This window comes from Artemia sp. Qi Xiang Cuo, unplaced genomic scaffold, assembly GCF_049724085.1.
Source record: "Artemia sp. Qi Xiang Cuo unplaced genomic scaffold, ASM4972408v1 HiC_scaffold_3213, whole genome shotgun sequence".
Classification (NCBI taxonomy): domain Eukaryota; kingdom Metazoa; phylum Arthropoda; class Branchiopoda; order Anostraca; family Artemiidae; genus Artemia; species Artemia sp. Qi Xiang Cuo.
The window spans coordinates 136,051-149,820 of NW_028300606.1; the positions used below are offsets into that span (position 1 = coordinate 136,051).

The window sequence follows — 13,770 nt, forward strand, 5'->3', positions numbered from 1 at the left end:
AAAATTATAAAATGGTCAGAATTCTGAAGGGGACCTAGAGATCGGGGAGCGTTATAAAGATCTGCCAAGTTCGTAAAGATCATGTCAAGAGTACTGCCACTTTGGTGAGTCGGAATGTTCACTACTTGTTTCATATCCAAAATGCTTGAGACCCACTGACGACTGGTCTGATTGAAATTGCCAGCAATCACAAACGCAGGGGAAGTGTACTTGTGGCGCATTCTGTCGACGAACACTTGTATGTGCTCAATAAGTTCTTTTCTGTTCCCAGCGCTTTCTGGATAGTACACTGACGCAACTATTAAGCAGGAGAATCTTCGTGACAGATGCGCCGGTCTGCACTCCACCCACACAATCTCATGGCTCGAATCATTGGGGCTACTTAACAGTTTTGATGGTAGGTCGTCACGTATATAAAGTCCTACGCCACCTCCGCGACGGTCAATGCCTGGGTCACGTCGAGTGTTGAGGTAGTTTCTGTAACCTTTAATCCGTGCAGTTTCCTCAGTAATGTCCCAACACTCGCTGATAATTGCAATGGGTACGTTATTCTGCTTAATTAACACCTCCAGCTCGTCCATTTTATTGTTCAAAGATAGAGCGTTACACATTAGCATATTCGGAAGTTTGTATTTTGCTGAGAATCGCTCCGGACGCAAATTTGGAGGAGTAGGTTCCGAAGCCCTGCAGGTAACATTCTCTATAAACCAGGGAACAAATAGGGGTGGAGTATCGTGAGGAGGAGCGCAACGGATTACGACTAGGTTACTCGTCCTCGTCAGCCGGTCCTTTGTCTTTCTCCTGCGGGAGATATGCACCGGGATTCTCATTTGGCGTTTCCTTTTTTCTCCTCGTTTGCCACGGTGGGTTCGCTTTTATTCCTAAAGTAAGTAGGGTAGGGTAGATCTCATGGAGGGACACCAAAGACCCAATTAGCTCCGTTCATTTCATAATAAACTGAAAACCAAGAGTTGAGCTGGCTACTGTGCTTAAAAACCCTTTGATGGCCTAAAAATTGTCGGTTATCATTGTTCATTACATGCAGGCTGATCTTGAGGATGACCGCCAAAGATTCTATTCACCCAGAGACTCCGTTAGGATAGCTCCATTCATGTGATCATATGATACATCTTTTTAATAAGCTCAAAAGAAATTCTTGCTCGTCATTGTTCAACACAAACGTGTCTGATTTTAGGGAGTGGCTCAAAAGACTCAAAGATTCATTTGATAACATCAGGAGAACATTCAGGTGTCTCCTGATAATATCAGGAGAACGTGTCTGATGAGTATCAGTTAAAGCGGATTAATAAATGTTATAATTAATAAATTTAATTAATTAATGTAATTATGTTATTATGTATTGTAATTATATGTTATCATAATTTATGTAACTAGGCAATTAATTAATTGATAAATGTTAATCCCCCCTTATTTTCCTCTTCATCATCTTCCATCTTGCAGTTTTTACGATTAATTTATGCAATTAAAGGCAAAGTTTTCACACTAAATATGGAAAATAGATCTTTCTTTTAAGAAATTAAATAAAAACAAGTTTTTCCACCGGAAAATAAGGAGCAACATTAAAACTTGAAACGAACAGAAATTATTACGTATATAAGGAGGGTTGCCGCCTCGTCAATATCTCGCTCTTTACGGCTTTAAGTCCCAGTTCTTTAAGAATAACTCCTGAATCACAAAGACCGTCAAATTAGAATAAATAGCTCTGATGAAAGTATAAAAAAAACGCGAACTCCCTATATAGGTATTAATTTCTGTTTATTTTAAGTTTTAATGTTATTCCTTGCTTTCAGTTTAAAAAAAAAGTTTCTTATTTTATTTCTGATCGTTTTTTGAATATTGGTCGAAAATCTGGCTCCCCCTCCTTGGAAAGGAGGGGGACCTCTTTGTCAAAATGTATACCTCTTTTGTCAAAAATGGGCCAAATTTTTTCAGTTTCCTAACTGTTGATAGGTACCATTATTGATGATCTTTACGTCTTTTGAATAAGCATCAAATTTTGATTCTTTTGATGTATCTATTGTCGTCAAGACTCTACTTCTTAGAGTTTCGGTTACTATTGAGGCACATCGCTTCTTACTTACAGTTCGTTACCACAAACTGTTTGAAATTGATTTCTTCCCATTATTGCTGTAACATATAATGCTGTTTTTTTCTGAGGGGGGTGGATCGATGGGGGGCATAATTATAACCATCCTAGTTACATTGTATTAAAGGTACCAAGTTCATTTCAATTTTGCATTGAACCTGCGCCTTATCTCCATCTTTATCATAATGTTTCATTTTTACTGTTGCAGGATAATGCTCTTTATTATTAGCAGTATATATTTCAATTATTATTTTGTGTCTTTTTGTTCCTTGCAGAGGGTAGAGCTCAAACCTAGTGGATCTTCTATATCTGTGACGTCAGCCAATACGATTGAATATCTATACTCAATGGCGGATTACAAAGTGAACAAACAGATTGAACCGCAATGTGATGCTTTTAGAAAAGTTAGTGTTTGTTTGTTTGTTTTTTTTTCCTGCCTTTTTGAACTATCCAAATTTATATAATTGGTAAGTGTCAGTACATCTTGTCAGTCGCTAATCAGAAAAAAAAGTCAGTTCGTTTCGGAATCTCACAAGAAAGCATACGTTTTTTTTTTATACAAGAAGCCTAACAGCAAGCGAATAAATCTCGTAATAGAAATTGCAGTCAATCCGTAGGTTTTCTTAAAAGATTACGATTTTATACTCAGTCTGGTATACCTTGTTTGGTCTCACAGCTAAGGAACGAGCTGAAACAATTTTTTTTTCATTCGGGAGAGGGGGAAGGGATTGCAAACTTTGTTTTTGGAAAAGGAGATTCTTTTTTTAGTATCCTATACGAAAAGTATAAATTATTAGTCATGCATCACTCATGCTCAAAATTCTTTCCTACTTCCATAGACTAGTTCATCAATATATCCCATCATCGATACTCTACTTTGTATAAATGGAGGGGTCTGATTCTACTAAGTTTGTCTGTAGTGACAGAGTGCGTAGAAAGCTAGGGAATTTTTTACAAATGAGCAGACTGAATAGTTCCTTTGTGGTTTCATTGAAGTTGGCCAGAACAGAAAGTTTGAACAGCATGAGAGGGAGGAGATTGCTAGCCAGTGGGCGGCTTTCCGGTGTAATAACGCTTTAACAAGCTTATAGTATAGTAGTTATGTACTTTTTTGAGTGCTTTGTTTATCTTTTCCAGCAATTCTTTCTTTTCATAAGTAATCTTGCATAAAACCCAATACATAACCAATTTCATTCCTTTCCTAGATGCAATACCCGGAAATAAGTGTGTTATGCATTTTCAGATCATTAAGCAATTAGATTTTATCGTCTCGATAAAATAACTCGATAGCTACTTGGTCGTTAGTTCGATAGTTAACGATGTTTATCTCGAAAAAGCCACAGATCCACGGCAACTAACCGAACGATTTTGACCTACCTACATAATTGCATGTGTCCGTAACTGATATATGTTCCTAAGCCACAGATCCACGGCAACCAGCTGAATGCTTTTGACCTATCTACGTAATTGCATGTTTCCGTAAGCCACAGATACACGGCAACCAACCTAACGATTTTAACCTACCTACATATTTGCATGTGTTCGTAAGTCACATATATCCGTAAATCATAGATCTACGGCATCCAACCGAACGATTTTGACCTACCTACTTAATTGCATGTGTCCGTAACTCACATGTGTCCGTAAGCAACAGATCCACGGCAACCGGCCGAATGCTTTTGTGCTATATACGTAATTGCACGTGTCCGTAACTCACAAGTGTCCGTAAGCAACAGATACACGGCAACCAACCGAACGATTTTGACCTACCTACATAATTGCATGTGTCCGTAACTCATATGTATCCGTAAGCCATAGATACACGGCAAACAACCGAACGATTTTGACCTACCTACTTAATTACATGTGTCCGTAACTCACATGTGTCCGTAAGCTACTGCATCCAGCCAAATGCTTTTGAACTATATACGTAATTGCACGTGTACGTAACTCACAAGTGTCCGTAAGCAACAGATACACGGCAACCAACCGAACGATTTTGACCTACCTACATAATTTCATGTGTCCGTAACTCACATGTATCCATAAGCCATAGATCCACGGCAACCAACCGGACGATTTTGACCTACCTACTTAGTTGTATGTGTCCGTAAGCCACAGATTCATGACAATCAACCGAACGATTTTGACTTACCTATATAATTGCATATGTCCTTACACTTACAATATTCCAAGGTATTTTTAAATCAACTGGCCAGAAGTCACTTGGCACAAAGTTAGTATCAGTCTGCCCCCTTCCGATAAAATGTATCTTTTATACATTTTATTAACCGTACCTTCTGGGACCCAACCTACGCACATAGCTTGGAAGTGGTAATTTCTCAATTTCCCGTTAAATATAAACTTGGTAGGATAGGTTCCTTATCTTAATAAAAAGTGGTATTTCTAAACTTTTGTATTTACGTCAATAATTTCACTGAATTCAAAATTTACTTAATTAGAAAACGTCACCACAATACTCTCTATTTTAAGAAAAGCTGTCCCAACTTTCAATACTTTAGTTTAAAAACAATTTAATTTTGTACATAGTTATTATGCTGCCATATTTGGGTCATTCTGTGCATATGTCCTTAATGGGTTTCCTTAGGGTCTTGTTTATGGTCAAATATATGCCATTTATTTTTTTCCAAGGATATCAATTTTGATATTTATCCTTGTTTCTCTTTTTCTCTCTCTCTAAGACTCTAAAATTCTCTTATAACCCTCATTCTCATGTGTATCTTCTGTGTTAGCTTGACCCCCAGTGGCTTAAGCATTATATTAGTTGTTATGCTGAAATAAGATTTAAAGTTATATTAGAAACGTTTATAATTTATTTGAGTTTAAATTTAATTTACATTAATAATTTAGTTAATTTGGGTGATATGGTTGATATACTGTTTATGTTTTGAAGTTAGAAATGCCTTGGATAAATTATACATAACAATTTTGGTTTTTGAATACAAAATATTTTCACATAGCTTTCACAAATCATTTTCACATTCTTTCAAATATATATAAGCCATTTAGGCTACGTAGCACATTCTTTTATATTTTCTAAGCCTAATTTAAGTTCTGATTTTATCTCACTTTATAATGTACTGGTAGGAAAGTCTTTAATACTGCATACAGTTTCCAAAATATCAGTTGACCAGCCATGGTTTGGTGTCTGATGGTGTGATGTGTTGGTATCAGGATACAATTTAACTGGGTTTTGAATTTTCTACTTTCCAAAAATGCCTAAAAAAATGATTGAAAATGGTTCCGAAAGGATGTCACAAAAAGTTTGATATAAAAAAAACTAAGGCTGTATCTAAATTAAATATTAACATTAGAATACACATAAAGCATAAGGTGTTACATATATATTTAGTAAAAAGAAACACTCAATTTTTTAAGTGTAATTACTTTTAATTAGTTTTTACTCTTTTTCCTCTTAACATTATGTGCCGCTTAAATAGAAACATTATGTTTCTTGCTTGATCATCCTTTTCAAACTTAATGCTTAACAGATTATTTCACAATAAAAATATTTATACGTTGATTCAAAGTCAAAGATTTATATATAACATCAAATCACTTGTTAAAACTTAAAGTAGATAAAAACATAGTAGATATACAAGCGTGTAATAAACTTACACGAGCATTGTTTAGTGACAAAACCTAGATAAAACATTTATCAAAAATATATTTGGTTACAGTTTTTAAAGGTTATTTTAAAACATTATATAGTAACTTAACTATAAACAAAGCATTTTTTACGTCGGAAAACTAGATAGAACATTCAAATATTGGTTCAAATTTAGAGCATTTGAAAAAGTAAAACACGGTATAGACTAGCATTGGAATTGATTCCGCTTATAAAGTATTAATTTAGAATACTTATTGAATGATACCAAAAGCAAAATAAAAAATCAAAATACTCAACATATTAATGCACTATATTTACATGAATAGCTTAGGTTATATATATATATATATATATATATATATATATATATATATATATATATATATATATATATATATATATATATATATATATATATATATATATATATATATATATATATATATATATATATATATATATATATATATATATATATATATATATATATATATATATATATATATATATATATATATATATATATATATATATATATATATATATATATATATATATATATATATATATATGTATGTATATATATTAACAAAAGTTATGTTATACATAATATTTACATATTTACAATTTCATATGATAAAAAATCCATATTTATAATGGGTTTTCAAAATACCTTTATAACTGTATATATTTTCTCAATTACATTTGTTACAACTATATACATTTTCCATATACGACTATATTCATTTTCTTATCTTTCTTTTATAACTTTGGTTCTATATCGAATCAACTTGTGTCCTTAACTGTTTTTAGCTTGCTATATGCATTTTTGTTTATTCCAATTTTTGAGATTTTTAATTATTTTCGAATTTTGAGGTGATTGAGACAGTTAAAAAAAATGTAATAGTCTGTAATCTTTTTTTTTTAACTTTAATGTAATTTTGGGACAAGGCTCAGTTTACGGCTTTGATTTTATAACTTAAAAATTTAGCTAATCGTCTTTTTAATTGTTATGGTATTATCAATTGACTCGTGCCGACACCCTGAATGTTTGCTTACCAGGGCCGCCTTCTGGTAGCTTCTTACAACGCTCTTGTCTTCGGCTACAGCTAAAAGGACTATTATGGACCTGCAAACTTAATAATTAATTATTTATAGTGTTGCCACACTTTTTTTTGATTTGTGGCCACAGTTTTCTTTTGGGCTATTCTGCTCTCAAACAAGGTGACCCTCCTGCAGGAAATATACCCTGCCTTCATGGCACATGGTATTTTTTTGACATACAAGTGATAAAGACTATTTTCACTTTAACTTCCCAACTTTTAGTGGTCTTGTCTTACGTTTTAACTTCAACTTAGATCCTTTAGGCTATTAATGTGCCTTCATTTAATTTTACATGCCATAATAGTCATTTTTTCGAAAATGACCAACAAAGCAATAACAAAGCATAATTATACTACTGTCACGGTGGCTCCGTAGTATTAATGCTACTCATTTTGTACTTATTTAGTTCACATATTTCGCACTTTTTCGTTCGGTCAGTTCAGTATGCACGTACAACAGACTTTAACTGCCTCCGTTCATTTTCTTTTCCTTCAATTTCGTCTAGCTATATTTTCAACTTGAACTCTTTTTATTCCTTCTACGTTTCTGGGGTTATCCCAGTTTTCTCCAACGTTGCTATTTTGACCCTGGGTGTTGTTAACCGTTTGCCCTCTAGGCCTAAATTCATGAATATTATTAGGTGCTTGCCAAGTATTATTTGTTCCCTGCTTTCCAAAATTTCTGCCCCCCTGCGTTCTGAACTGGTGTTTCGTCTTTTACGTCTGGCCTTCTTTGGGTATTCTATCCCAGCAATTTCGAAAGCACTCAATTTTTTAACAACGCAAAATTGGTAGACTGTTATTCTTTGCATTTTTATCAAAACACTCTAAACTATAAAGGGGTCTCTGTAAGCATTCAGTTCTGTCGACCCTTACAGACTAGTTTCTCCGTTTAAGTGCCCACTTTTGGACCAAACGTTTCTGGGGTTATCCCAGTTTTCTTCAATTTTGCTATTTTGACCCAGGGTGTTGCTAACCGTTTGCCTTCTAGGCCTAAATTCAGAAATATTATTAGGTGTTTGCCATGTATTATTTGCTCCCTGCTTTTCAAAATTTCTGCCCCCCTGCGTTCTGAACTGGTGTCTGGTCTTGTACGTCTGGCCTTCTTTGGGTATTCTATGCTAGCGATCTGCCGCATAGTGGTTTGGTTTACCCCAATAATAGCAATTGAATCTTTTCCTATATTGCTTGGTGATTTGCCCTTCCTCATGGGGTCTATACCTATTTCTATATATTCTTGACCTGGCACCATTTGCTCTATAGTTTTCCTCGGGAGGAGGAGTTAGGTGTCCGTAATACTTGGTATTACAAGTCATTAAGGATCTAATGCCATGGGACTGGTCGTCAAATGGGGAATGATGAGTCCATGGTGGGTGAGTTCGGCCTTCCTCGTGCCTTTTTGTTTCACAATGTGGTTCCCCAAAGCTCATCCACTTTTGTCCCCTTTTATATTTTATGCTGTCTTGGGCTCCTGTGTTATTTATTGACATCTGATCAAACTTTTTTATAGCCTCGGCAATATTTACCTCTGTTTCTACTATGATTATAGCCTGCTCTAAATTTTCAGATTTTCTTGATAATGTTAGTCTTAATAGCTTTTTTGGTAATTCTTGCGTAAAAGTATGTAATTGTACTTTCTGTACTGTCTCGTCATTTCTGCCTTTCTCTAACTGTAAGCATAAAGATCTACAAATTTTGTCTGCATGTTCGCTGATACTAGTTGAGGTATTGAATGTCACTACCTCTGTTCTTAGCCTCTCGGAGATACTTGTCTCTATGAACCTTGTTTTAAAAGATTCACTTAGAGTACTAATGTCCTTTGGCTCCTTTTCCTTAATTGCCTCAAAGTGTTTAAAGGTGCTTCTCTTTAATCTAGCTGCAACGCATGGCTCTTTGACCTTATCGTCAAATGACTCAGTTCGTCGAAAATTTTCAATTTTTCGATAATTTCATCTACATCTGAAATTCCCGCGTATTCTTGTATAATTTTGGAAATTTGAAGTACCGTTGAAAGGGACGCCATTTTTTCCTCTGGTAAGGCCATTTTATTTTAATCTACTATTTTTATCTAGCCCTCTCGGCTCCGTTTTTACAACAGCCACCAGTTGTGGTAAAGTGGTATTTATGTCATTTAGGGTGAAGTTGTGGTAGATGCCTTAATTCTCACTTTATAGGGGAGATTAACTATGGCCCTAAGGTAATTCAACTTTGGTAGCGTGCATTAGGCTATCTTGTCGATTGTGAGTTTTTAAAGTATGTACAACCAAATTATCTAGAATTGATTGGACGGTCTTGCCAAAACTCGTTATAACTCGGAAAAGATACCCGAATATACGACAGAAAACTAAAAACTGAAACCTACTTTCAAAAATATTCTAGCATACCTGCCAGGAAAACGCTAAAAATCGGCTCAAAGGAATTGTTATTTTAACAGTTTTGCCGCTTTAGAAGTTCCCTGTAGTGCTATCCGCTTTGATTCAAACGCTTTTCGAAAAAAGGAACAAAGGCTTCATTGTCTTTTTGATCAAATTTCACACTCAAACTACACATTCTCGACAACTCTAAAATGGCTAGTCCACTGCGAGAATTCGCTAAAGCTTTGTCTTTGTGACGGTCGGCTGACGCTGAAGCTGTTAAAATGATAAGTTTCTGTTGCATTTCTTTAACCTTCCTTTTAAAGGGACTTACGGACGTCATACCATTGAGTCGGCTTCGAATGTTTGATCCCAAAGAATTACATCTACTTATATCTGGACCAGAACTGCCAATTGATATTCAAGATCTCATGATGAACACGAAGTATTCAGGTAAGATCTCTCGTTTTACTCTGACTACAAACCAGTTTTGGGGGAGGTCATCTTATACCCACGTCTTGTATGCAGGTATGTCTAGGGGTCTTGAACACGAAAAAAATAAAAATTCCACATTTTAGGCAGATAGGAGCTTGAAACCTCTAAATTATGGTTCTCTGGAAACCTCTAAAATTAAATTAAAACCTCTAAAATTAAATTAAAATTTAATTTTGATAATATTCTGGGGGGAGATTGGGAAGGCTGCTTATCGTAAATGGTAAAATTGTAAATATTCTTATTCCAAAGAACTGCATTTGCTTTCTCATGTAACTGGCCTGAACAGGGGATAATGGAAGCTAATCCCTGTTTTGTTATTATTAAATGTGATAATAATGATTTTCTTTGTACAACATATTTATATTTAAGACTCTGGTGTTCATGATGTTCTGACTTTCACTGGAGGAGGTCCTTCCTCTCTCATCCTCCTCTCTCCCTTTTTCTTCTTTCGTTAATCTTCTCTGTCTTTTTATTTTTCGAGTCTTTTTAATCTTCTCTGTCTTTTTATTCTTGTTAGTTTGAGACTTCAAATGCATACTTGAAATGACGCCCGATACTTTTTTGAAAATATGACGTTAATGGGTATCTCTTTTTTCTATTTTTTCGCTCACTAATACTATTGTTTTAGGAGGATATTATGAAACTCACCCAGTAATACAAAATTATTGGAAAATAGCAGAAGAAATGAGCGATGAACAGAAAAGGAAGCTTCTTCAATTTGTTACTAGCTGTTCCAGGCCACCTCTTTTAGGTTTCAAGGTAAGAATGGCCTATATATTCAGCTATTCCTGAAGCCAGGTTGAATGGCTCTGGTTAAATATATTGACAACTATGAAGTCTTTTTCTCAGGTAAAGAGAAGAGACGCGAAGCCAGAGTTGCCCTAGTTGTCACTAAACAAGCAAAGAAGTCGATGTTGAAATTTGTACCTATGAATGAAAGAATTCTCAAGGCTCGTTTTGAAAGCTTCCAGTCTAAACCTACCGTTGTTGCTGCCTATGCCCCCACAAACAATTTTGGTGGGGACACCAAGGACAGGTTCTATAGTAATTTGAATGACTTACTCAATACGGTACCTGAAGACGAGGTATTAGTTGTGTGTGGAGACTTTAATGTCAAAGTTGGTAGTGATAACAGTTTTGCGCCGGATGTGCTAAGCCGCCATCGGCTGAATGTTATCAATGATAATGGAGTGCGTCTGGTTGATGTGACGCACTCCATTATATAATGGAGTGCGGCGGTATAATTTTAGTAAGAAAACTGGTACATCATATTTTAAAGCATTGGCAACGCTGGTTTCTACCTTGCCTTCGAGCCATTCTTCCGGCTGGACAGTATTTTAACCGTGTTATCGTTACATCTAGTAATAATAAAGAATTAGAAGAAAATGTTAATGCTCCTAGATTGTTTATTAATAAAACACCGGGCACTTTTGTAGAAGTTTGTTGCGAGGAGGGGGAGGCGGTACAAAAATATAAAACAACGATGGAATTGTTAAAACTGTCTCGTTTCATATGTTTTCTTTCTCTCTTTTCAGCTTTCTAAACCTTTTTCTTGGAACAAGCAGTCTATGTTTCAGTGATAATTCGTCTGTTTTTTTTCCAGGAGTTAACTCCCCTCTTTTGCATTCAAAACATTGGACCTGAAATCCGTCTACCTTCAGCTAGCACTTGCGTGAATCTGCTGAAACTTCCAGACATTCAAGATTTTGCACTCCTCAAAGAAAAATTATTATATGCAATTGAGTCTGGAGCAGGATTTGAACTCCAATGAATATTTTTTATAAAGTTTAAACGGAGTTATATAAAGAGTTTTACATAAGAGAAGGCATGTCCACTTTTTAAGCTATTGAAATTGAGTACATATCCCTTTTAGGTTTACGGGGTTCCCGACCCTTACATGGGTCAAGATACGAGAAGTTCTAATTTTATCCCACTTTTTTTCTTTTCTTTTTTTTTTGGGGGGGGGGTAATCTTCCGATGAATTATAGGAGGGGTCCTTCCTTGCATTTAGGCATTTTACACCTGGCGTTTTAAAAAAGGTGGTGCAAAGCTTTGACAGACAAGTCACTGAATTAGTTGAAACCGTAATTGCTTGTGAGATTTTTTTTTTTTTAAAATTATAATATTTTCTATAATACCTTAAAATGAGCGTCCCTTTAAGTTTTGCATTATCGAATATGGATAATTTAGGTTTTTAGGTGTTATAGATCACAAAGAATTTGATCACATATGAAACAGAAAAATATCAAATCCAAGTCAATCTATTAAAACTGTTTTCTTTTAATGGGTTCGGATGCCCCGTTCTCACCAATGTTAATTTGTTCAATATTAAATATACTTTTCTCTTAAACCATGAAAGATTTATCAATGAACTTATTTTTGGTTTTGAAGACCCTACTCTAGTACACATTTTAAAAATAGGAAATTTACGTGTATTGTTTTATATATTTATTTTTGTTTACGTATTTCTGAAATTCAGTTGTTATCCAGCTTCCATGGTGACAAAGTGATACATAGATAAATCTTAAAAGACCCTCCATTACTTATGTCCCTAAAAGAACATATTTCGCTTGTTTTTTAACCTTTACAAATAATTACTTTAGTATAAGTCATATAGATTATTTTTTAAGTGCTTGTTCGGAAAACTAAGAGCCGTGAAAAGGTATTACACTACACTGGCAATCAAAAATCAGCAAATTACTTGTAAGAGTAAGCTCCTTGAAACGATGAAAGCTAGACAATCAAGTCACCTCTCTATTTCGTATAGCTGATCAAAGTAGCTTGTTTAAAAAGGTGTTTTAAGCACCCCACGTGTTTAAAGATTTGCTTGAAGACTCGATGAACTACAGGTCAAATCTGCTGTAGCTTTCAATCCTAAACTGCTCGAGGAGTGGTGACCCATGAGGTAAATTTATTCAAAAACTGATACAGCTTTATGCTGATGTTTTGACCTCACTCTGCTCGACAATTTGCTGGGTTTTTTTCTATCGCCTTTTCTGTAATTCTTGAAAAAAGTGATTGGTGCCTACGCCGGTAAGTATTAGGCTATTCTCCTATTAGAGTTAAACAAAGACTTGACCGTTTAAAGTAGAACATACCAATTTGGATGCAAGAAAACCCGGTATATCCTTCGTCTTATGTCAAAGATACCATTTGTTTCGGTTATGGAATTTCTGGTTTCCTCGGTACAGTGTGACGCCTCTCTGTAATTTAAAATGAAAGATCGAAGTACTCTGCGGCTGACAATACCTTCCACTTGGGGAATGATCCCCCTTCAACAAATGCTTCGGCGAAGTAATGACTTTTTGCTGATCTTAAAATTTTTGTTAAATAATTTTTATATCTGCGAAATTCAGCTAATTCAACTTCAGATGTAAGCATTAAGTATGACTTATATAACAGATTCTTATTTTTTATTGATACCAGCAATCCAGGATATATCCAAGGCTTAATCGGCTTTATACTATTTCTTCTTGATATTTGACGGAGAGGGGAAGCATTGTTGAAACAACGTTTAAACTGATTCACAAAACATTCAGCAGCAAAACCAGGGTCCAAAAGCTCTAAACAAGAAGAAAAGTCACTTGAAGAAAGCAATACTTTAAGTTTACTTAAGGAGTTTCTATTAGTCATCCTCATTTTTCTTTTAGTAGGCTTATTAAACTCTGTAATCAAGTGTTAGTCGGTCACAAGCATCAAATGGTCTGAAAAATCTTCAATAACCACATCACTAGACTTTAGTTCCAGATTCGGAAACAAATTATCAATAAGGGAATTAGAGTCTTTCGTTATTCTTGTTGGGACTCCATAAGCTGGTAAGAGACCACCGGACAAGCAAACTGATAACAATTCAGCCCCGTCAGAATATATTCCGTGGAAATTACCACTTGAATTATAAGAATTATATAAATCAATATTAAAGTCACCCATGAAAACTATTTTCGGATACTTTTTCGAGGCAATAAGCACAAAATCATCAAGAAGTTCCATGAATTTTGAAACAGGAGAACTTGGAGGCCGGTAAAAAACACAACACAAAATTTTCATACCATTTATATCTATTTTAACTGCCAAAAATTC

The 13,770-nt window shown here is 34.9% G+C and overlaps 1 protein-coding gene across 1 annotated transcript in view; it reads left to right on the forward strand.

Annotated features, from left to right (window-relative positions):
• LOC148938495 (ubiquitin-protein ligase E3C-like) overlaps nucleotides 1–11,481 on the forward strand; it is a 93,616-nt gene extending 82,135 nt beyond the window's left edge. The window contains exons 15-18 of the mRNA XM_089107750.1: nucleotides 2,383–2,511; nucleotides 9,522–9,648; nucleotides 10,319–10,449; nucleotides 11,294–11,481. Of these exons, the coding sequence (XP_088963876.1) occupies nucleotides 2,383–2,511; nucleotides 9,522–9,648; nucleotides 10,319–10,449; nucleotides 11,294–11,461 (555 nt within the window). The 3' untranslated portion in view covers nucleotides 11,462–11,481. The remainder of the gene's footprint in view (nucleotides 1–2,382; nucleotides 2,512–9,521; nucleotides 9,649–10,318; nucleotides 10,450–11,293) is intronic.
• Nucleotides 11,482–13,770: the final 2,289 nt, after the last annotated feature.